Source organism: Protopterus annectens, chromosome 3.part0, assembly GCF_019279795.1.
Source record: "Protopterus annectens isolate FY-2018-M chromosome 3.part0, PAN1.0, whole genome shotgun sequence".
Lineage (NCBI taxonomy): Eukaryota > Metazoa > Chordata > Ceratodontiformes > Protopteridae > Protopterus > Protopterus annectens.
The window spans coordinates 528,585,944-528,612,070 of NC_056731.1; the positions used below are offsets into that span (position 1 = coordinate 528,585,944).

At 39.7% G+C, this 26,127-nt stretch overlaps 1 protein-coding gene across 5 annotated transcripts in view; it reads right to left on the reverse strand.

The window, feature by feature from the left end:
- The window catches only part of TEX10 (testis expressed 10), a 2,069,943-nt gene that overhangs the window by 1,071,889 nt on the left and 971,927 nt on the right, over nucleotides 1–26,127 (reverse strand). For all 5 annotated transcript variants that reach the window (XM_044064942.1, XM_044064941.1, XM_044064938.1 and 2 more), the window contains exon 9: nucleotides 4,560–4,737. In XM_044064942.1, the coding sequence (XP_043920877.1) occupies nucleotides 4,560–4,737 (178 nt within the window). The remainder of the gene's footprint in view (nucleotides 1–4,559; nucleotides 4,738–26,127) is intronic.

The following is a 26,127-nucleotide window of genomic DNA, read 5'->3' on the forward strand; positions in this document are numbered from 1 at the left end:
GTCTAAAAAGCACTTTTAAACAGCGGAAAACAGACAGCTAGCTGCACGGTGTATGAATGATACCACTGTCATACAGAAGCAGCCAAAGTAAAGTATGGTAAAATCTGTGAATATCAGATACTTGACTTTTCTCAAAGGCATTACGCACATATGTAAACTTAATATACCAGCATTTATAATGCACTGCAAACATCTGCATGCAATAGGCCAACAAAGCACAGCAAAGTTATATATATATATATATATATATATATATATATATATATATATATATATATATATATATATATAAAATAAATAAATAACCATTATACATATGATTTTTATTCCACCTAGGAAACGTCTTCTAGTATTTTTTCTACCAATTACATACTTCACTGATGCAACAAAATCTATACGTCCAGTCTGAAACATGGGTCTTCCACCTTAAATTCTAGGAAATAAAACAAATTCAGATGATTTGTGAAACAAAGACTTAAGTGGTCCAACACTTGACAGAACTTTCAAGGCACATCTGTTTGTTTTCAGGACTACAGCTACCATTATTTCTCATGCTGAGATTTCAGATCATAACTTTATCCTCTGGGGAAGAATATACTTAGGAAAGGAAAAGGCTAGTTCAGATATTTATTACACATGCCCCAGTCGGGGCTGTCGAAAAGGGTCACCTGTAACAAGGGCAACTTCTCAGCTAAAGCCTAGCCAAAATGTGCAACAAACACTTTGAAAAACTGCAATGAACTTACTTCTGGACAGCAATCTTCAATGGTGACAACACAGACTGAGTATATACCCGCTTTCATGGTAGGCCCAGGAACATAATACAAATGGCAATCGGTGTGTAACAGCAGGCAGGCAAGAGTTGACAAGAGTCAAGTGTGTGGGCTCCAGCCTCACTAGCTTTACTGTCCAATTATGCCACAATGCCTCGTATTTCAGTGGCTCTACAAACAACACTGAGAAAGAATCCAACACAGTACACACAGGTACATCAAATAATAAAAGAGGTTTCAGTTTAAGCCTTTGAATACAATTCTTTAACGGCACCAAATGTAATAATCCAGAGAAAACTAGATTTAATAATATGTTTTGGTCTAACTGCTATGCAAGATAATCCAAGTCAAAAGGTCAAGGAAAAACTAGATATGTGGTAGTTACTCTACAACCACTGCAACCCACAACTCCTCCTACCATTACTCCCCATTCGTACACTTTCGGAAAGCAGTCAATTACACTGGCACACCCACTTCACTAATCCCGCTATCAATGTAAACCACCGCTTCAAATTCAATCTGTATGTCACACTGCCAAGTCCAGTCTGTGCAAGGTTCTGACAGACGAGGTTAAGAACATCCCAAGCCAAACTATCACCAATAGGAGAAAAACACAAATGAAATGCTCTAACAAGCATTGTTACAAGATTAAATGTGGCACTTCCATACAGTTGAAAAATGAACCTTTGGAGACGTATCACCACCTACTTGTTATTTATTCAAAGGACAGCAAAAATAAAATAAAAATCTAGACTTATCTGAACTTAAACATTTTCAGCACAGTCTCACTTGTACTTCTAAACATGTGAGCAATGAAATACCTACCTGATTCAGTTCAGCAGAAGATGCTAGTTAAATATTCAGACAAAATACCTACACAAAATTAGCCGTTGTCTCCAATAAAGCATGAACAGATGAAGCTAGAAGAAAAAGGCAACAAAGATGCTTCTGGCTCACTGAACTGTGTGTAAAACTGTCAACATAAATTTCACTAGCACTCAACTCCACACCAACAAAACATATCCACCAACCTACCAAAGTCTGACTTAAAGAAACAGCCTGAAAAACATTCGCATCAGAATACATCCTTGATAAGAAGCTTTATATAGCATTTTGCAACAGATTCTGAAAATGAACACCAGTTATGAAGTAAAGAACAGGAATCAAACTATATTTCCATGATTCGTTTCATGAAACTTGTTTCTTGTAATGCCACACAAACATAAAACATCACTTTTGCTGTAGTATATTTGAGGCACTATGGGGACTTTTCCCAAATCTCTTGCATATTTTTTCTCTGCTATACAACCTTTCACATTAACTCTGGAAAATGGTAAATGACTCTACAGTTGTGAAGTCCTCCCTCCAAATTACTTCCTTAAAAATAGCACTAGGTTGGGAATAATGAATTCATCGATTTAACATTTTCCACATCTAAACAGTGCTGTGACTGCAGTACATACTAAAGTGCTACATTTGTAAAATGCAAGAAATGTCACCATCTTAGATCAGGTGACTTGCAGAAATGCCATCAGTTTTTTAAGAAAAGGGAGATTACAATTCTTTAACTGCACCAAATGCAATAATCCAGAGAAAACTAGATTTAACAAAATGTTTTGGTCGAGCTGCTATGCAAGATAAATCACGTAAAAACTAGATACGTGGTAGTTAATCTACAACCACTGCAACCTACTCCATTACTCCCCATTCATACACTTTCGGAAACCAGTCAATTACACTGGCACACGCACTTCACTAACCACGCCATCAATGTACACCACACTTCAAATTCAATCTGTGAAAGACTACCGATTTTTGCAACTTATGGACGGAATCCTGCTTTTTACACAGCATTTTAGACCTTGCAACTGTGTGGAACAGGAAACAGCTGTTAAACAATGACAGGCTGCATTGTCAGTATGAATTCTGTGGTATCCACAGTCTTGTACGGCAGTTTATTTGTACTGCAACAAAAACATACTTTGGACACATCTGTGCTTGTGACTGAAAATATTCTCAAAGGAACATCCAGTGCTTAATAAAATTATCACAGGATACAATGGCAACACCAAAGAGTGAAAGAAAGTATAAGTGAGACATGAAATTAAACTATCAGTGAAAGAAAGTATAAGTGAGACATGAAATTAAACTATCAGGTAACTTGGGTGCAGTGGGGCAGATAACACCCCCATCAACAATTCTTGCTCAACAGATCTTCCAAACAGCTTAACAGTCAACATGAACAGTTTTAATGCCTGTACTAATCTTCTTACACCCCTCTCTCTTCTCTTGCGTTACTGAAGACCATCATCAGCATATAAAAAATTCTGGAGTTCCATCTCTGAGGAAGGTCTGGTTATTCCCCACCCTCCAATAAAAAGCCCCATCATGAAAGGTTGTTTGAACTGTCTGCAACTGGACAGAAAAACAAATACACTCAGAATTAGAAATTGATATTTTTGAACTTTTTATTCCTTCAGTCTAAGCAGCACGTGCATGACTTTATTGAAATTACCCAAACTGTAGCAATAACGCACCATGAAATAAAGTATTCATGAAGAATCAGGACAGACATTTTACTCCGGCTTTAAGGGATCGTGTCTTACAGATCTGTGCTTTTTATTGCTCACAGCAATTAATTCACTACATGGTGGTTTGTCTGTATTTATGGATATCTATATCACACGTGCACATACTTATATGCATTATTTATGTCTATGCCTGCTATATTGACCTGGTTGCCTAAATGTACTGTAGACCATTTTCACTTGAGACACGGGGAGAAAATCTTTGCTATACAGAAACGGTGAATTTGAAAACAAACCAACATATTACCTTAACAGCAGTTATTTACATGCAAAAGACAAAAAAGGAAGAATACAGCAGCATGTTATGTGCAGTAATATCATGAATACTTCTCAACTGTCCAGATTTTCAGACTGCTCAGACTTTTGCCTCATATCTTTGGTCTATTCCTCATAAAATCTGTGGTTTTCTGGCAACTCATTCAGGACTGAAGTCACTTCATAATGACATACATTTTTAGGTTGACTTCATATCTTTCAGGAAATGCATGCTAATACAAAACCTGTTATTCTAGCAACTTTCTAAGTTTGTATGAGCAAAATTTAAAATCTGTCCCTAATTTTGCCCCCACATTTCTCGTACTTAAAGGATGAGCATCACGTAAAGCGGGGAGGCTATCAGTGTATATACAGAACCTGCTACATCAAATATTAAAACAATTTTCTGAAGAAAGCAACTGTTGAAGGAGCAACTCTGTGATGGACAATGTTGCAATTGCTGGTTTGGATCAACACCTACATAAATATGGTCAATTAACCTATTTTTCTTCATGAATACTCAATGGCATACACAGCAGAGATCTGTGTTATTTAAAGAAACAGAATAAAATGCAATATATATATATATATATATATATATATATATATATATATATAAATCTATTTTTATGTATATGTATGTATATATATATATATATACATATATATACATATATATATATATATATATATACATATATATATACACATATACATATATATACATATATATACATATATATATATACATATATATATATATATATATATATATATACACACACACACACACACACACACACACACACACACATACATACACACGTGCAAAAAAAAAAAGCAGAGTGTGAGTCATAAAGACTTTGGAAAATATTCAAACAAGTGAAAGGTGGCAACATTTCAGCTTTTATCCTGAATGAGTGACATGAGAAATGCTGTTTACCTCACATGTAATATCCGGATAAGAAAGGTGGCAAGGGATGTTGACAACCTCCCCATTGTGCAACAACGACTCAGACACGATAACAGCTCTGATGAAATACTGGGCAGAAAATACAGCAGCTGCACCAGATGTTGTTGAGAACTGGTGGGAAGAAGAACAAGAGTGCCATCTTGTGGATCTGGAAGAAAACAGCAGCATCTATATTAACAGCAGTAAGGTGCAAACTTTGAACTTTTTACTGTTTATTTACAGCTGTTATCGCAGTAGAAGTACTGATGCACTTGGACCTATTTTAGACTTAGCTCAGGAGTAAGTATTGGTTGGTTAAATGACTGGCTTAGAGTTATACAGCTGACAAATAAATGCTGAGGGAATCAAATCCTGGATAGTAAGATGAAGCTTGTTAACAGCTCACAGCTTTAACCCTCTGCGCATATTGCAAAACATGCTAGTATCCACAGATTTCACACTCAACAGCCCCTGTAAGCACAATGGTTTATTTAGTTTTATCAAAAGAAAACACTTAATAGTCCAGCTTTTATCCTTCTGAAGACAGTTAAATGAAAAACTAACACCTGTTGAAGGTAGCAGAATGTGAAAGAGAATGCAGAGGGATTTGTTACTTAAAAACAATTACAAAAATACAACTGCATACATCAAAATTCTGACAAGCTAAATACCAAAATACAGGTTTCTCCATAATTAAGTGTGCATGCCCTTGTAATTAAGCAATACATGCAAATGGGTGTGGGTAATGCTGGATTTATCCAAAGCTGGTGTTGTTTGATCATGAGGGCAAACTGTTCTTTTTTGCAAAAGTCCAATTTGTACTCATAATAATATGCTGGGCCGTTCTTCGTGTTTTATTTTAAGCATACCTAATACTGTCACTATGTACTTCTTTCTGTCATTGCGTCTTTATAATTTACATTACATGATTTAAAAATGCACTAGGGGTCCAGATCACCTATAAATAAATATTCACACGGGTGAGACTGGGGCCTCCAAGCTTGAAGTTGCTTTCACAGAATGTGACTCCTCCCCCACGCTGTTGCTCTGTTGGCCAGAATCCTTTGATGTCACCAAGGCCAGTCAAACTCAGCAAGGTATAGAACATTGTGGTGACAAGAGCAGGCAACTCAAATGACATTCATAAAGGATGTGCTTCCATAGCCAGCATTAGGCAAAAGTACTGCAGCAGTTCATTAATTAATGGAGTGCAATTTGTACTCATAATAATATGCTAGGCCGTTCTTCGTGTTTTATTTTAAGCCCCCAATTATCTCCCCGCGTATGAGGGCCCTCACATGAAGGAGTCGCAGGTTTCTCCACCTCTTCCACTCCTTGCTTGGTGCCTCGTTCATTTGACTTTATAGTCTCATCGCACAATTCCATTTTTTTTTTTTTTTTTTAAGTGAAGCAGGGACCCGATTGGCTGCAGCAGTCAAAGAAGCATTCTAGTTTCCTGATTGGCTTTGCTGTAATCTGCGGTCTGTTGGGTCAGTTCTGTGGATTATCTGTGTGGGGCACCCCTCTGAGCTGCCCAGATTTTAAGAATGTCCAGATTTTTGATTCATAAAATTTGTGTTTTTCTTATAAATCAATGAGTATTGGAGTTACTAAATAATGGCGGACATGTATGTTTCAGACTTGATATTAGGTTTGCCACCTTTCAAATGCATAAAGTGGGACATTTTTTGAAGAAAGGAAAGATTGTGCATGGTAAAACATACTCACAGCCAATGCAAATGACAGAAATTAATTATTTTTGCCAAAATAGAAACTTATTCTTGTAGCATTCGAGTTGCTTATACTATTTTGTATAACACTTCGGTGTTTCAGATATAAAATAACTGTTTTATGCAACTATAAAAGAAAACTTGTGAAATATACTTTCTCCTAAAATCTCAGGACATTTGCCATTTTTTAGTTTTCACAGTACACAACTGCCCAAAGGGGGACTATCCCTTGCAGAGAGGGACAAGGTGGTAACCCAACAGTTTATATTCTTCAGAAAATGTATGCTAAAACAAAGCCTGAAAGCAAGTTTGTAAGTTTATATGAGCAGTATATTTAAAAATTGTCCCTATTTTTAAGCTTTTATACCGCCCATTATTTTTGGTTCTGTCCAGGCTTTTCACGCCAAGGGGTTGAGAGGTATGGTGTGAGGATGGACAGAGGATGCAAGTTTTCCTAGAACGACTGTGGGATCACCAAAGCAGCTGTATTTTAGCTGCCCTTGTAAGGGCAATTTCTAAAAGATATGAAAAGATATGTCCTCTTGAGGGCAATTTAAAAGGGCTGAACTGGTCTGGTCTGTGGGTAGGAGAGTAAGCAGAAGATTAGTACCAGCCTTCTATCAACTGCAGAAAAGGTAAGTAGCTTGGTTTATTTTTAACTTTATTATTTGCCGGGGTAGCGAGGAAACATGGGGAGAGGATTATATACCTTTTTTTCTGTAGAGTTCTTATGCTAAGATGATTGGGAGGGGGGTGAGGGGTTGTGGTTGTAACAGTTTTATTTTACCTTTGCCCAGAATTCTTCTGCTAACAGACTGAGGAATGAATGAATGCTTGTCTGTAATTTATGTCCATATCTGATGTAGTTTTTTTTTTTAGCTAGCCTTGCATAAGAATATTCATTAATGCATTTTTGTTTTTGTACAATTGTTCTGAAATATTGGTAGTGGGGGATAGTGGCTGTGAGAATGCTGCAGAATGTACAGATGTTTTAATGTATACCAATGCAAACCCTGTTCTGATAGTATGTTTTATGTATACTGGAATGTTTACAACTATGCCCGATACTCTTTTTGCTCTGTACATAATTATTGTGCTGAGAGGTTGGGAGGGGAGTTAGCGGCTGTAAGAATGTTGCAGAATGTACAGCTGTTGTCTTAATGCATAATAATATCGTGTATATTGACAATGTTTACAACTATCCCTAATGGTACACCTTTGTTCTATGATAATTTTTTTACTCTGTCTGGAGTTATTGTGCTGAGAGGTTGGTAGAGGGGTTATGGGCTGTGAGAATGTTGCGCAATATACAGATGTTTCTCTGGTATTTGTCTCTTTTCATTAAAACGTGGGGTTATGCAATGCATTTTGCTGCAAAATCTCTGTTATTCCAGCATCTTTGTTTGCTCATAAGCACATTGTTTTTTAATGTTATGCTTTTGTGTTTTTATTTTGCTTTCACTTCATCCAGATTTATTGTGCTGAGACACTAGGGGGTATGTGAGAATTCTACAGAATGTACTGATGTCTTAATGTGTGCCAATGCAAACCCTGTTCTACTATTGAATTAGATCATAGCAAAGTTTCAAACTATCCCTGATGTTACGCCTTTGTTCTGCAGCTCTTTTTTTGGCTTTGTCTAGAATTGTTAGGCTGAGAGGTTAGGAGAAGGGTAGGGGCTATGAGAACATTCAACAATGTTAGGATGTTTGACCTGTATTTTTGGTCTGTTACTCATCAAAATGTGGATTCAGACAATGCATGCTACTGGAAAAATTTGTTATTCTACCATCTTTATTAGTTCATAAGCACAGTGTTTTAAATCCCTAATGTTACATCCTTTTTTTTATGTTGTTTTTTTTTTTTTTTTTAACCTCCTCTAGAATTGTGCTGAGACTTTTGGGAGGACTATGAAAGTTCTGCAGAATGCACTGATTATTTTAATGAATACTAATGCAATCCCTGTTATTCTAATATCTTTCTAAGTTTATTATAGCAATGTTAGTAACTATCCTTGATGTTACACCTTTGTTCTGCAGTTATTTTCAGTTTTGGAATTATGCTGAGAAGTTAGGAGGTTGGTAAAGGCTGTGAGAATGTTGCACAATGTCCAGATAATTGTTAGTTTTGATCTGTTCATTAAAAACGTGGGGTCACAAAATGCATGCTACTGCAAAATCTTATTCTAGCATCATATTTAGTTCACAAGCCAGTATTTTAAATTCTTAATGCTCAGTCTTACTGTACTGCTGTCTTCATCGTGTGGATGTCCGTATCCTGTGTGCAAGTCTGTGTAGCTGTCTTATCTTGCATCTCTGTCCTGTGTGAAGGAGTCTGTGTGGGTGTCTTTGTGTACCTCTGTGGGACTGGCTACCTTGATGTAGTACAAAGGCTTGCCATAACATAAAAATATTACTATTAAATGCCAGTCTGTGCGTGTACATCTGTGAGTGGCTATCTTGCTGCAATACAGGGGCTTGTCGTAATGTAACATTGGTACTAAATGTCAGTGTGTGAACTTTCTGTGCTTGGCTACCTTGCTGTGGGGTACAGGGGCTTGTCATAACTTATTGGTACTAAATTTTATTTATTTAACATTTGTTGACTGGGAAAGTCTGACTAGGACAGAGCCTATTTTCAGCAGAGGCCCAGTGAGAAACGTTGCAGATGCATGTCTTTGGAATGTGGGAGGAAACCCATGCAAATGCAAGGAGGACATGCAGACTGCACAAAGACACCCCAGCTGAAAATCAAACCAGAGATGCTCTTGCTGCAGGGCAACAACGTTAACTGCTGCACCACTGTGCAGTCCCATTCAGTGTGTGTGTGTACCATTGTGAGTGGCTACCTTGCTGTGGTACAGGGGCTTCTCATAATGTAACATTGGTACTAAATGCCAGTCAGTGTGCACCTTGACATTTTAAATCTTTTTAATAGTCTGAATGTAGTAACACTACACAGTGATTGCTAAATGGTGCTGCACGAGCTGGATAGGGAAGGGGGCATGACGGCAATGTGGTCACACTTTTTATATTCTCTTGGTCTCCAACTTGCTGGGGCCCCCAAAATGCTAGTACCGGCCCTGTGTGCTTCTCAATTTGATCTGGAATGGTGAGTTATACTTAATGACTTAGCACTTCAGCATTATGATTCAAAGAATAATACATATATTTATTTTATTCACTACTGCACTGAACATCAAGAGGCACAATATGTCACTAAAGCAAAATAGGATTCTTTGTGAAACCTAACCATAAAAGGATTCAAAGGTAGGTAACTAGGCTATTGGCCCTAGGGCCTATATAAGCCTAGCCAAACGGTACCCTGGCTTTTGCCCCCCAAAAAAATCATTTTCCTGTGCCCCTGTCAAGCAGAGCCACAGAAGTGATCCCCGGGGTGAATCTCCCATCCAATCATCAAGATTTTTCTTGAAGAGTGCTAATGAGGAGTTTTGTTTAATATAGATAGGTAGTTTGTTCCAGAGTATGAGAAGTCTCTGGGACAGGAATCTATCCCTCCAGCATGTTCTGCTTATTGTGGTGACAAGGTTTAGGTCCCTAGAGCGTATAGCTCGGAAGGACTGGGATTTCTTTAGGTGTAGCATGTCCAACAGCTCTGGGTTTGACATAGCTTTGTATGTTAGGCAGAGATCGCCTCTGAGCAGGCGATATACAACGGACTAAAGCTGGAGTTTTTTGAGACGGTCTGCGTAGGGCATCTGTTTGAGGTCGGTAATCCTCTTTGTGAGGTATTTCTGTGGCCTTTCCAGTTGTTGTAGATGTCTTGTGAGGTACATACCAAAAGGAGTTTTGTACCCTATCTTGGGTCTAATGAGTGATGAGTAGAGGGGAACAATGACCTCTTTCTTCCTGGATGAGAAACCTTTTGTGATGAGGTGTGCCACGTTGAAGGATTTCCCGACTACTGTGGCGATGTGATTATCAAAGGAGAGACTACTGTCCACCTGTGTCCCAAGCTCTCTTATCACACTTTCAGTGTTGAGTAGACTACCGCCTATGTGGTAGTTCATGGGTACAGAGTTTTTACCAAAAGGGATGACAATGCACTTTTTGGCATTGAGCTTGAGGCCATAGCTTTGACACCAGGCATCTGTCTCAGTGAGGCCCTTTTTTAGGATGTCCACATCGTTAGGAGTTTTGATTATGGCTCCTAGTTTGCAGTCATCTGTGAACTTTGTTAGCCAAAGACCTTCTGTGTTAGCCTGTACTTCAGAGAAGTAGATACCAAACAGGAGAGGACCCAGGACTGAACTCTGTGGTACTCCTCGTCACTGGTCTGAAGTTGGATTTAGAGTCTGCTACTTTCACAGTGTGGGTTCTGTCAGTAAGCCAGTTGGCAACCCATCTTGTGACATAGGGATTTATACCTAGTTGAGTGAGTTTATCTATAATTCCAGAGTGGGGGATGGTGTCGAAAGCCTTGGCGAGATCTAGATAGGCGGTGTGAACCATCTTACACTCATCTAGGTGACCATTTCAAAGAAGTCTATCAGGTTTAGGAGACATGATCTCCCTTTTACAAACCCGAATTGGGAAGGGTCCAGAGTTTGGAGATTACCAAGGTCATTGTTTATAAGTTCCATGATGATACGGTCCATAGCCTTGCAGACCAGGCTCGCCAGGCTAATGGGGAGGTAGTTCCCAGGGTCGGTGGTAGCTCCCCCTTTGTGGAGTGGGATAACAGTTGTTGTGCGTCATTCAGTGGGCACAAAGCCTGAGGTGAGGCTATGATTGAACATGGTACTTAGGTGGGGTGCCAGTTCGTTCTGTAGTTCGTGTAGAACGCAGCCTGGGATGATGTCACATCCCATGGATGCTATGTTCTTGGCTTTGGAGAGTGTGTTTTTTACCTGTGCAGCTGTGATTACAGGAACTTTGCATTTTTCAGATATACAGATGGGCCCTTTAGGGGGTGAAAGAGGGGTAAAGTTAGCACTGAACCTATCTGCCAGGATGTTAGCAATATCAGTTGGTTCTGTATATTTAGTGCCATTGTGCTGTAACTCAGAGCAGATCTGAGTGTTGCCATTGAGATTCTTGACACAGCTATAGAATGCTTTGTGGTTGTCTTTAGAATCAGTAGCGATTTTATTTTAGTAACTAGCTTTGGAGGATTTTATGAAGGATTTCAACTTCTTACTGAGGCTGACCACGGAGGTCCTCCAATCATGGGATTTTACTCTTTTTTTCAACAGTTTCTTTCTTCTGTTGTAGAGTTTGTTTATGGCAGGGAACCACAAGATTTGCTTCCTTTTTTTTGGAGCATAGCATCTTGGTTCTGTTAGGGATTTCACGATCCATGCACTCGTGTAAGTGCTTATAAAGTGCATTTGTATAGGATTCAGCAGTCGTACCTCTATTGTCCGTCAGCATGGGTGTCGTGAAGTTTGACACTTCTGTCTTAAGAAACATGAAGTTGGCTTTGGAGAAATTTTTTACGATGGTTTCCCTAATGGGGGTGGGATGTGGAGGTCTAGGGTGATTAGCTTGTGGTCGGATCTGACCAACAAGGAATTAACCTCTGGTGTGGAACACGGTTGCCCATGTTGGTAATGACCACATCTAGGATATTGCTGCCCCTGGTAGGGGTGTGGATAAGTTGATCCAAGGCGTTGGAATTTATGAATTCCAGAAAATGTTGAGCACAAGAGTTGGCACATGAGCAGTTTTCCCAGTTAATGGTGGGGTAGTTGAAATTGCCCATTATTAGGGTGTTAGGTTGTACCCTAATATTTTCCAGTGCATCAAGAAATGAGTTGGAATCCTGGGGCATGGTGGGGGATCTGTAGCAAGCTACAATTTGGATTGCGGTCTTGCCTAGAGTTAGTTGCACTTGGATAATCTCCGATGCATTATGCTGAGCAACTAGCTTGGAGGTGTGGATATCCTTAATAAATATGGACACGCCTCTGCCTTTAGTGTTTCAGTCCAGGTTAGGTGGCCGAAAGGTGTGGTATGAATTATAGCCTGGTAATGCAGGGGTGCTCTCTGGAGCCTTGAACCAGGTCTCTGTCACTGCACAGATGTTGATGTTCTCCATTTTAAGGAGTGCCTTGAGTGAGTGAATTTTGAGGTTTAGACTTCTAGCATTAAGTAGTATTACCCTCAGATTTTGTTTGCTTGTACCTGTTTACAGTGGTGAATTTGTCATTTGAACCGTGCCTAAAAAAGGCACTACAGGGGTGGCAAGAGCCTTATAAGAAAAACCAGAGACACCATAACCATAAATTGGATTGAAATTTGTTTGGGAATGTAAGGATAACAACACAGCCTTTTTAGATATTGAGTTTTACATAAATGGGCAGGGCAAAGTGCAACCCAGACCATATAGAAAACCCACTTCAGTGAACAATTTCTTACACGCTGATAGTATGCATCCCCCTCACTTACTTACAGCACTGCCTTATGGGGAATTTAGACGGATTTTTTTATAAAACTTCTGAAAAGCAGCTTAGAGAAGGTTTTATGGTTGAAGTGTATGAAAGGTTATCTTCGAGGGGTTACTCTGAGATGATACTCTCTAAAGCCCAGCAGAAGGTTTGGAAGCAAGGATATGGGGTAGGTTACCATCGTGGAGAAGTAGATCAGTCTCAACACGAAGAGTCAAAGTTATTTTTTGTAACCAAATATTCTGATTTTTCTGGAATTATGGAGGAAACAGTGAGACAATTTTGGGATATAGTGACTGAGGATGTTACGATGGGAAATCTTTTTCCCCAAACATATTACATTCTCATATGGCAGGCATAATAATTTAAAAGAACTACTTAATAGGAGAGTTTATAAAACTGGGGATGGTAAATCAGTTGGAATGTATAGATGTGGGAAATGTTTGGTGTGTAACAAAGTCAAAAATTTACATGGTATTAAGATTAATGGAAAACCATACCTTGCTGTTGAAAAGTTTGATTGCAACTCATGTGGTGTAGTCTGTATTATTGGATGTAACTGTACAAATACACAATGGTATACAGGACAAACCTCCAGGAAGGTGAAGGTTCGTATTTTAGAGCACATTGGGGACATTAGAAGGAAGAATATGGAAAGCCCTGTAGCTAATCACTTTATATCTATGCACAACGGGCAAATGAGGGGATTTGTTTTCAGCGTGTTGGCAGGACCTAATGTATTTATACGTAATTTTAAAAGGGAATTAAACAAACTTGAATACAGAATGATGATTAATTACCATACATTACATCCCAGAGGAATGAATTTAGATAGTAATATGACTTTGTAAAAATTAGGACAGGATGAAATTTATAATTATAAATTGTGATTAAAATTAATAATTTAAGTAGCAAGGCCAATGGAATATGAACAATAAGTAACATTTAAATAAAAATTCTCATTTTAGATTTTTATAAATGTATAAGTTTTGAAAGTTTATAGTAATTTTTATGTATATAAATTATTTTGTGCATATATGGATTATTTGTTTATATTCTATATTCTCTTTGCATAGTATTCAATGGGTGTATAATATTTTTGAGATCCAAACATTCCCTTCTAATTGTATATATTTATGTACTGTGTGACTGCACTTTAAGAGACTCAGCTAGCAATGATTATGAATTATGTACTTAATTAATTGTCTTGATAACGGACTGTGTTTTTGGTATATAAGGAGGTAATTTTTGGTAATAAATTGTTCCACTGAAGGCAAATGGCCGAGGTACCAGAACGTGCAATAAAAAGTTAATGTCATCTCTGTTAGCGTTTTTCTTACGGTTATGGTATCGATGGTGTTTCTTAAGCAATTTATTTTTGGTGTTCGGAAGGTGTTTCTTGTGGCAAGAGCCTTAGCCAGTATCCAGAATCCCAAGGGCGACAGGTGCAGGCCATCTCTGGCAAAGCATCGTGGTTTGTCGATCATGTCATCCCAGGCAGAAAGATAGTGGAATCCCCTTAGAATGACACCAGAAGCATAGCCAATTGTTGAAGTCAATCATTTTGACCTTGTACTATGGTATCATTCTGGGTGATGGCAGGATGCTACTCAGGGCTAGGGTCATACCTGCCTGGACTACAAGATCAGACAGCTCCTCCATGTCTCTTTTCATGTAGTCCAGAGAGGTACGTCTCAGGTTATTCACACCAACATGGGAAATGACAGTCATATTTTTACTTGTTGTGGAATGACTTGAGTGCATGCGTTATGTGGCGGATCCCGGCACCTGACAGGCAGCTGACAGTAACTTTCTCTTTGTTTAGTCTGGTGAGTGGAACATCAGTGTGCCTGACTATAGAGTCATCTATGACTAGAGTGTTGGGTATGTTGTTACACCTTATGGGCTGTGGTTGAGTGGCACACTGAGTTTGTGGGCTGTGTGTCATTTGGGTTCTGTTGTGGGGTGAAGGTTGCTTGCGTTTCTGCTTTGGAGGTCTCTGTTGCTTGGGTAGATTTTTACTGAGAGCCTCAGCGAATGTAGGTGTGTGTTTTGGTGGTGAGGGTTTTGAGGGACTATGTGATGGATATGGTGTGGTACAAGTGTTTACATTCTCCTCTTGACTGTATACTCCAGTCTTGGATGAAGAGAGCTTTGCTTCCAGTTTGGCTATATAAGTGAATCTCTCACAGGTTGTAGTGTTGGGTGGTAGGAGGAGAGGGTTGTCTGTGTACATGAGGCAATTGCTGCATTGCCCCATGATGCCCCGATTCATCAGCTAGACAGGAGAAAACACCGGGAGCTGACCCTTAGACATGCCTGGATATGTGCTTATTTATTAAGTACTAAAAACTGTTTTCACTCACTGCAATAGAAACATTACCTCAAAAAATAACACAAATATATATTTTGTTAGATTTTCACAGTAAAAATTTGTTCTTCATTACACTTCTACTTTCTAAATGGAATAGTGGATAGTTTTAGCAAGAACGTGTAGAAGGAAGTTGGTTCAAACAGCAACGGCAAGGCAACATCTGTGGCTCAGGGTATCTTGTTCAATCAGCATCGGGAAGGAGTGAAAGGCTAGGCTTACTTGCCTTCACCTGGATGATGAGATCAGGGATTTTAGATCTAAAGAGCTACTTGTAGCACTCTCCAGGAGGTACCATACATGTGCCTGAAAGGCTCTTCAGCTCTGAAAAAGAAGTACAGTTTCACCTGGTTGCATGATCTTAAAGCAGTAAGTACTACTTCATTAAAAACATCACAGTCAACATGCTTGGGCAATGGTCCACCACATTGCACAAAATAAGGCCCATAAAACAAACAGCCTTCCCTGCACAGTATGATGAAAGACTTCACTGTTCCTTCATCCCTGCATGAGGATGGGCAGGGGAGCCAAAACGAGTTCAACAAATGGTATGAAGACCAGACGAAGAACACAGAAAAAGACATGTAGCAGCAAGCATTACATTTGAATATAGGTCTTAGGGACTTAAAACAGTGGAAGCATTATCTAATCATTTTTATATGACAGACTTCAGAAAGCTGATACACTCCTGATGAGCATACACACATTACAGGTTAAGTTTTTATCTATAAATATTCAAGTGTATTTTTTTTGTCCAATTACTTTTAATCAATGACAAGTTTCAAGCTAATTTTTTCTCGTTAAGAGAAACTAAACTCAAATCATCATCAGCGATCCCATTTTTACATGGGGTTGATGTGTTTTGCCAGCTGACACCACCTCTCTCAATTCAGAGCCATTCCTGCATTCTTTTAACTGTCATGCCTAAATTTCAAAGGTCATCTCTCACACAATACATTAATCTCATGGCTGTACATTCTCATCTCCTCTTGCCTTTCTTTCAATGTTTCTCAAAGATGCTTTACCAAATTGCCTTCTGCTTTCTTGCATATGTGACCAAACCACTACTATCTGATCTACATAACCTTATCTGCAACTGGGGTACTTTGGTTTCAGCTCTGATGCCCTCATAGCTTTGTCTGTTCCATAGTGTGCATCCCACTAAATGTCTCACACACCAACATTATCTATTCAGGATTCCTCAGCTGCTGTGCCTTTACTGCCCAGGTTTTTGTGCACTTTTAAGCTTCTGTGGCATTCTGTTCTTGCACAGTACTTCTCACACTTTGTACCAGTTGGCGGCAGCAACTCAAGTTCCAGCTCTGATCTTCCATTCAGATCTCCCTTCTACACAACTTCACCTCCCAGATACTTGAAGCTGTTAAACGTGCACCACTATTTTCCTTGTATCTTGGTGTTTGTTGCTTCTGATTTCCCCCCATTTACTGCCATGACCACTGTCTTCTCTGTACTCTATTTCATCCCATGCGTCTTTAGCAAACAACATGGGACTGGAGTGCAAAACTGAAGTTCCCATTCAAAGTCTGCTTGTAAGAACCATGTGCTAACTTTTCAAGATTAGTTGCAGAAGACAGTATTTTGAACAAGAAACTGATCATTTAAAAATTTTACTTGAAGAAATGGGACATTAAGTTTAGTATTTTTGAAAAAAAAAAAGGTAAACTGAAGGATATTTTAGAATTTAACACCGGTTTTGTAGATTGTCATTCTAAGGATAAGGGCATGTATAAAAAGGTGGCAAGTGTAGACGATGTTGACTTATAAGGTTAGGTTGTAGTGGTCGGACAATAGTACTGTTTATAAAGACAGAGTTAATTGTAACAGTTCAAGTGGATTATTATGTTTCCTGTAATTCTTGAAATGCCTTTTTTGTATAGGCAAGACTAAAAGGAAGCTGAAATGTAGAATAAGGGAATATCTGTCGGCTATTAACACACCAAATCAGAAAAATATCCTATATAAAATATTCCACCGGAAGTTACTTATTTCCTTTGCTTTGGGCCAATGGACACAGTAAACTTTAGGAAGGGATAGAGAAAAATGACTTGGAGGTATCTGAGTTTTATAGGCATTGGCAGTTAAGTGAATAAATATATTCAATACATCACATTTTATGTAAATATAAAAATGAATTCATTTTAGTTTATCTTTAATTTTTTTTATGAAATGTAAATAAGCTTTTCACAAGAAATGCATTGTTGTAGGTGGTTAATAATGTGATGGGAACACCCAGATCTGCTCTGAGTTACAGCACAACTGCATGAAAATTACAGAACCAACTGATATTGCCAGATAGGTTCAGTGCTAACTTTACCCCCTCTCACCCCCTAAAGGGCCCATATCTATACAGAAAGAATGCATAGTCCCTATAATCACAACTACGCAGGTAAAAGCCACACTCTCTAAAGCCAAAAACACAGCATCCATGGGACCGGACAACATCCCAGGCTGTGTTTTACTCGAAATTCAGAACGAACTGGCTCCCCACCTAAGCACCATGTTCAGTCATTGCCTCACATCAGGCTTTGTGCCCACTGAATGGCACACAGTAACAGTTATCCCACTTCACAAAGGGGGAGCCACCACTGATCCGAAGAACTATTGCCCTATTAGCCTTATGAGCCTGGTCTGCAAAGCCATGGACTGTATCATCATGGAACTCATAAACAAAGACATTGGTAACCTCCAAACTCTAGACCCCACCCAATTCGGGTTTGTGAAAGGCCTCCTGAACCTGATCGACTTTTTTGAGGCAGTCACCAAAGCCGCAGACGAGGGTAAGGTGGTTCACACAGCCTATCTTGACCTCACAAAGGCTTTCGACACCATCCCCCATTCTGGAATTATAGCTAAACACACTAAACTAGGTATAAATCCCTACATCACAAGATGGGTTACCAACTGGCTGACTGACTGAACCCACACTGTAAAAGTTGCAGACTCCAAATCTGACTTCAAACCAGTGACAAGTGGAGTACCACAGGGTTCAGTCCTGGGACCTCTCCTGTTTGGTATCTACTTTTCTGAAGTACAGGCCAACACAGAAGACCTTTGGCTAACGAAGTTCACAGATGACAACTAAGAGCCATAGTCGTGTCCCCAAACGATGTGGGCATCCTACAGAAGGGCCTCACTGAGACAGATGCCTGGTGTCAGAGCCATGGCCTCAAGCCCAATGTCAAAAAGTGCATTGTCATCCACTTTGGTAAAAACTCTGTACCCATGAACTACCACATAGGCTAGTCTACTTAACACCGAATGTGTGATAAGAAACCCTGGGACCCAGGTGGACAGCAGCCTCTCCTTTGATAATCACATCGCCACAGTAGTAAGGAAATCCTTCTACATTGCACATCATCACAAAAAGGATCTCATATGAAAAAAAGAGGTCATTGTTCCCCTCTACTCGACACTCATTAGACCCATTATAGAGTACAAAGCCCCTTTTGGAATGTACCTCACAAGACATCTGCAACAGCTGGAAAGGCCACAGAAGTACCTCACAAGAGGATTACTGGCCTCAAACAGATGTCCTACACTGATCATCTCAAAAAACTTCCGCTTTACTCCGTAGCATATCGCCTACTCCAAGGTGATCTCTGCCTAACATATGGACATGCTACAACTAAAGAAATCCCAATCCCTCTGAGCTACATGCTCTAGGGACCTAAATCTTGTCACCACAATAAACAGGACATGCGGGAGGCATAGATTCCTGTCCCAAAGACTTCCCATACTCTGGAACAAGCTACCCATCTATGTCAAGCAAAGTTCCTCATTAGCACTCTTCAAGAAAAATCTTGATGAGTGGATGGCTCTGCTGGACAGGGGCACAGGAAAATAACTTTCTTGGGTGGCATAAGCCAGGGAACCTTGTTGGCTAGGCTTACTTAGGCCCTTGGGCCAATAGCCTAGTACCTACCTATGATATGGGCAAGTGCCAACGGAGCCAGCTGGAATTTTATAAGGAATAATATGTCCTTTGAATATCAAATTGATTTATACAAGATGCTTGTGTTACAAATGTATTTGAACTGCAGATTATTTGTATATAAAACTGATTTTGTACAGATGCTTGTGCTGAAAATATATTCGTGAGCTTTGCTCGTGTTCAAATGTGTCAACAGTGCACCCTGCTAAAATGATGAGAAATGTACATGTAATATTGTAGGCAAATTAAATGCATACGTTTTAATAGAAGATACTGGCACAGCAAAGGTTAACTTTAAGAAAAATAAGGGAAATGCAAATGAACTGTTAAATCATTACAAGGCACCCCACAGTGCTGAATATGACCAGAGACGCTGGGTCTGGGGGAAGAGCCTTTGTCCATTAGCTCAGGATGAACACTGATGATCTAGTGTTCCAACATCAAATGGATAACATGGTAGAAGAATTTGTTGTTAGTAGATACAACCGAAAAGAATTATTAGAAATGGTAGAAAGAATAAAATTGTCTAGAGGTGTGGAAATACGACCAATTTTTGGTCAAGAAAATGTGAGAGTAGTAAAATCTACGGAAAGAAAATGCATCAGGTATTTAACTACTTACAGTATGAGAACAGATGATGTGCAGAAAATTATTAAAAAAACTGGATGATCCTTCTAGCCCTAACCAAATTTCATACCATAATAGAACATAGACCATTCTTTTCATATAGGAATTTGAAAAATCTTAAAAGAAAGTTATGTTATAAAGATTTTAAAGATTTAACATCTGTTAAGGTATGGCTGAAATATGGAACTTTTGGATGTATGGCTTGTAGCTGCTGTGCTGATATACAGAAAGTAAGTAGCAAAACTTTTATTCATTCAATATCTAGTCGGTTGTATACATTTTCTTGTATAGCAACTTGTAATAGTGAAAATATGGTCTACTTAGCTACCTGCAAAAAAATGTAGGTCATTTTATGTAGGGAAAATTACAAGAAAATTAAAAAATCGAATTAGAGAGCACAAATCTGAGATTTGAAGGAAAAATGATAAAAATGCATTAACTAAGCATATTTTAGCTAATGGTGCGGACCACACTTTTAGAGCAATTGATACTTTCCATAAAGACATGAAGGGTGGTGATCTGAATAATCATTTGGAAAATAAGGAGTATGAGTGGATAGTAAGACTTGATGCTGATAATAAGTCGGGTATAAATAATAAAGTTAGCATTAAACCAGTTCTTATAAAGATACAACAAAGAATTTTATGAGATTTATGTTTTTATTAGAATGATTGTATGCTTAATTAACAGTGCAATATGATTGGATGGCTGTGGTCATGTTGTACTTGTCTTGCTCTTTTTAAATGGAAGACAATTGTTTAATGCTGTTTAAGCACTGAGGAAGGTTGATAAACCAAAAGCTTAGTTTTTGCTATTAAAAGTATTGTTTATTCTGACGGTGGATTTTTGTGGTTTATATCAAGCAATTATTCCATTTCATCACTGTATCAGCATTTCTGTCGAATAGAAGTGCCAACATAGCCAGCTGGAGTTTTGTAAAGAATATGTCCTTTGAATATCAAATTGATTTATACAAGATGCTTGTGTTACAAATGTATTAGAACTGTAAGTTATTTGTATATAAAACTGATTTTGTACAGATGCTTGTGCGGAAAATAAATTCGTGAGCTTTGCTCATGTTCAAATGTGTCAACAGTGCACCCTGCTGAAATGATGAGAAATGTCCATGTAATATTATAGCCAAATTAAATGTATACATTTTAATAGAAGATACTGGCACAGCAGAGGTTAACTTTAAGAAAAATAAGGGAAATGCAAATGAGCTGTTAAATCATTAAGAAGCACCCCACAGTGCTGAATATGACCAGAGACACTGGGTCTGGGGGAAGATCCTTTGTCCATTAGCTCAATGAAAGGATGGGAGGTCTCAGGCACTACCACAAATATCTGGATGTGTATTATGGCCATCTGTGCTAATTCCTGTCTCAGCTTCAAAGGGGAATACTGTGAGAAACTAGAGTCAGGTGACCAGATGAGGTCATTCTGTCAGCCCTCTTTGAAATTATGTTCTATATATTACAAAGACAAGTCTTACAGTATTGAGTATTCTGTTTGGGAAGCCTGACTAGAAAGACCTTCACCCACAGCATCTTGCCTTACAGTAGTAAGAAACTTAACTAGGGAACAGTAAAATTATTTCAGATTCAGTCTGGAATATAGTGAAGCTTAGTTTAGATGCTGTTTTTCTTATTTGTATGAGTATGCCCATCAATATTCTTTTCAATATTTCCTGTGATATGAACTTTGTGGTTTACTGTGAATATATATTCAGTATTTTCATGCACTTTTGCTTATTAAATATATTTAAAACTTTTATTACGGCCAGTGCTTGTAGAAAGTATCTAAATTTGGACAGTGCTTATATTTGGTGACACTGTCGGCCACTCCAGAAGGCCTGGCCTTCTTGGTGAACTACCATTTGTATTACTATTATTATTGCACAGTATAACTGGACACCCTTTATTAAGGGTGTTAGAGTAGCTGATTGTGGAGTGTCTGGTGGCAGTGGATCTATTATATGTGTGTGTGTGTGTATACGGAAATCAATTCTCTGTGCGTCAGCTACTTGGGGCAGGGACATGAAGCACTGGGTTTACAGAGAGGGTGCTGGAAGACTTGGCACTCAGCTGAGGACCTAACCCTACAGCTGTACCAGTGGGGAATCTTATTGGAGATCTGGAAGGAGACTGATACAGAGACAACCAGGCCCTGGCCTGAGTGTGTTCCCTGTGTGCTCTTATGGGAAACTGTAATGGATGCAGAGAGGTCTGCATCTGGAAATACTGAGTGTATCCACCATTTTTATTCCAAGTGTACATTCCTCTCCAGTGTCAGTGGTGAAGATTCAGGCTCTGATTACTGGCTCGGCATGGGGACAACACATTTGTGGCCTCACATATTGGTAGCAGTAGTGGGCATCACAAATACCGTCTGATTTTCTATTGAAAAATAAGTCACTGGATTCCAACTTTGGTACAGTTGAGCACTTAAGTGTTCTTCGGTTCTGATGAAGTCACTAGACGATGAAAGAGCTTAACAGAAGTTTTCCTGTCTTCTATTAGAGTGCATTGTTCAAGTTTAATTTTGTTTTCTAACATCATAGCTGGTGAAGACAGAGTGGTTTATTGTACTTATTGATCAACCTCTTCAGTATTTTTCTGAATAGCCTCTTAATTCTTGTACAATGACACTAGATTGCTTATCCCACAGCTTTCCGGGATACACCTCGGTCAATACCATGGGTACCCCAGGAGCAGTTTCTGGCCTAACACACCCATCATCTTGGTCATATCTTCATCTTCTCTGACTTCATCTGAGCCCACTGCTTTCCCTAACTTCATTTTGCTAGGTGCACTTTTTCCCCCTGCTTCTAGGGTGGATTTTTCCTCCTGTTTCATCTCAGGCTCTTCATATGTTTAAATATCAAGTTTGCAACTCTCTCTCTCTTTTCTACAGCTTTTAATCAGTAGCATAGCTAGGGTGGAGTGAGAGGGGCAACTGGCTCCAGGTGCAAAGTGTTGGGGGGAGCACAGTCAGCCGATCTTGATCTCTCTAATGCAATACCGTCTTTTATGGTCAAATCTGAGTGCTGTGTGGTCTAAACTGTGGCAACGTCTTGCTACATTTGTAGCAATCAGTTCACCACAGTTTAAAAGATTTTTTTTAAAACTAAAACAGGATTGCTCTAGTTCTCTTTGCAGGTAGGGTATAAGTAAACTGTGTGCTACAAATGTAAAAGAAAAAATGAATGACCCCCCCCTCCCCTCCCCCAAGTAAAATGTGTTGAAGGAAGGTTGGGGGCATGGCACATAAACAGTAGTACACTGACTGGGGCTGGGTGGGGGGGTTGTGTCATGCATCTGGCCACCTGGCTGGAGTGCCAGTAGAAGGAAAGTACAGTTGTGTACTTGCCATAAATGTAGATGTTAGAGTGTATTCACTGTTGTAATCATTATACTTGGGTTATCCTGCTGGCAGGCTACCCGCAGTCGACCTGAATTCCAAAGTCCTGGTCTGGCATCGGTTGCTGTCACCTCTTCCCGGACGTCAGTGCGCCAGGGGTATAAAAGATGCATCCGACGCAATTTTCTTCAGTTTTTCTTGCCCCAGATGTCAGGTGCCCCCAAAAGGGTAGGCTAAAAATTCTGCTCATAAAAAAGCATGCACTAACAAACATTACCTTCATCTACAAGCAAATACACCACATAGGTTGTATAGAATAGAGAAGTACAGATAAGTCCCAGCAATGAAAGGGGGATGGAGGGAGGGTAACCTGGACTGCAACAGTAACATCTACATTTATGGTAGGTACACAACTGTACTATGTTGATCATGTTTCACTGTTGCAGTCATTACACTTGGGTTGAATCCCAAAGCTGAGGTTGGGTGGCTGGGCCTAGATAGAATTAGGAGTGGCTATGAGGCCCTGCAGAACTGCAGTGGTGAAGCCTGCTCTGGATTTAGAGTAAAGAGGTAAGTGGTAGTGCTAAAAGTGTGCACTGAAGTCCAAGTTGCAGGTTTCAAAATGTCCTTGGTTGGTACTCCTCTGAGGAAGGCTGCTGAAGTGGCTGCTGCTCTGGTTGAATGTGGCCTAATACCCTTAGGCACTGATTTGCCATGTTGTGAATAGCAGAAACGAATGCAGTGGCCTATCCATTTTGAAATAGTCTGCTTTGAAATAGCTTTTCCTTGCAATCCTGCAGCATATGCCACTAAGAGTTACTCAGTCTTTCTGAAGGCTTTAGTTTTGTCCAAGTAGAAGCGTAGCTGTCTGTATATGTCCAAAGAATGCAGAAGTCTCTCCCCCTTATTCTGTGGGTTTGGATAAATGGTAGGCAAATTAATGGTTTGGTTAAGAGCCACACTGGACACCTTAGGCATAAATGTTGGGTTTGTCCTTAGAGAAACCCTGTCCGGATGGAAAATAATAAAAGGTTCCACAGCCATTAGTGCCTGTAACTCTGAGACTCTTCTTGCTGAGGTTATTGCTAGGAGCAGAGCTGTTTTCCATAAGTATTTTATCTCAGCTGTATTGTCTGGCTCAAAAGGATGCAGTGTGAGCTTTTCCAAGACAAAATTGAGGTCCCATGCAGGTATTGGAGCTCTCCTTGGAGGTCTTATGATTTTGGCCCCTCTGAGGTACTGCCTTAGCAGTGGATGTGAAAAAATAGGTGGACCCGTATTGTAATGAGCTGAAATGGCAGAGGCATGGATCTTAATTGATGAGAAGGATAGGCCTTTGTCCAGCATCTCAGTTAGGTATTGTAAAATCTGAGGAATATTTGGTACAAGCGTGTCCATTCCTTGTGCCTGGTTCCAAGCACAGAATCTCTTCCATTTTCCTGTATAAGATTTTCTGGTGCTGGGCCTCCTGGCCTCCAAAATAACATTCATAACTGCTTTAGAGAGAGGTGTGTTCTGAATGGCTAAATTATCAGCCATGCAGCCAGATTTAGGGTTCTGAGTTGGCTGTGCAGGATCGGATTGTTTTGCTGGATCAGCAAATGTGGAATTTGGGGTATTGTCCAGGCTGGGCCTTGAGACAAGCTCTTTAGGATTGGGTACCAGTGCTGGCGTGGCCAGTCTGGGGCAATCAGTATCATTTTTGGCTTCTCTTGTCTGACCATTAGGAGTACCTTGGGGAGGAGAGGCAGTGGAGGAAAGGCATATACTGTAAGGGTTTTCCAGCTGAATGATAGGGCATCCACTTTCCATGCTTGTTTGCGATACGTCCTTGTGCAGGGAGGCAAATAGATCTATGTCTGGGCATCCCAATTTCCTAGTTATCATGCTGATGATTTGTGGATCTAGTTTCCACTCGTGAGGATCCTTGAGATTTCTACTTAGTTCATCTGCCAGAGTATTTGTCTTTCCTGGCAGGAATTGTGCTTGCAGGTGTACTTGATAAGTCAATGCTGTGTTCCACAAAGTCATGGCTTGTCTGCAGAGGGTGAAGGAATGTGTGCCTCCCTGCTTGTTTATGTACCACATGACTGTAGTATTGTCCATCTTTACCAGCAGCTGTCGTGGATGAAGTAGATCCTTGAAGGCTGTCAGGGCATTCTGAATAGCTAGCATCTCTTTTTGATTGATGTGAAGATGCATTTGGCTTGCTGGCCATGCTCCCTGAATACATTTTCCTGCCATGTGGGCCCCCCAGGCATAATCTGATGCATCTGTTGTAAGTGTCTGCCTGGCTGTGGGTAGAGTGAATGGCTGTCCTTTGTTGTGGTGACAGGCCTGTGCCCACCATCGAAACTCCTGTTGCAGGCAGGGAATGAGGGTAATTAATGTTTCCAGGCTGTGGCAATGTTGAGTCCAAACACTTTTTAGATACCATTGTAGTTTCCCCATATGCAGTCTTGCATATGGAATTAGTAGAATGCAGGAAACCATGAAGCCCAAAGCCTGGAGAATTTTTCTTGCAGATAACTGGGTCTTTGTTGCCAACATTTCGAAGTAAGAAGTCAGTTGCCTTTGTTTGTCTGGCGTGAGATAAGCCATCTGGGCAGTTGTATTTAAGCTTGCACCCAGGAATATTATCTCCTGAGAGGGTACTAGTTTTGATTTCTTTTCGTTTACCGTGTACCCTAGGCAAATTAGTAATCTTTTTACAAATGCTAGATGCCTCAGTAGAATGTCTTTGTTCTCTGCTTGAATAAGGCAGTCGTCCAAGTAAGGGTATATTTGAATTCCCCTTTGTCTGCAGAAAGCAATTACTGGTGCCAGGCATTTTGTGAAGACCCTGGGCACAGTAGATAAGCCAAAGGGCAGTGCAGAGAATTGTTAGTGCATTGATCCAGCTATGAATCTGAGGTATCGTCTGCAATTTTGTCTGATTGAGACATGCAGGTATGCCTCTTTTAGGTCCAAAGTTACAAGCCAAGCCTTCTTGCCCAGCATGGGCAGAAGCTGCTGCAGAGTCAACATTTTGAATTTTGGAATGTCCAGAAACGTGTTTAGAATAGACAGGTCCAGTATTGGCCTCCAGGCTTTGTCCTTTCTGGGTA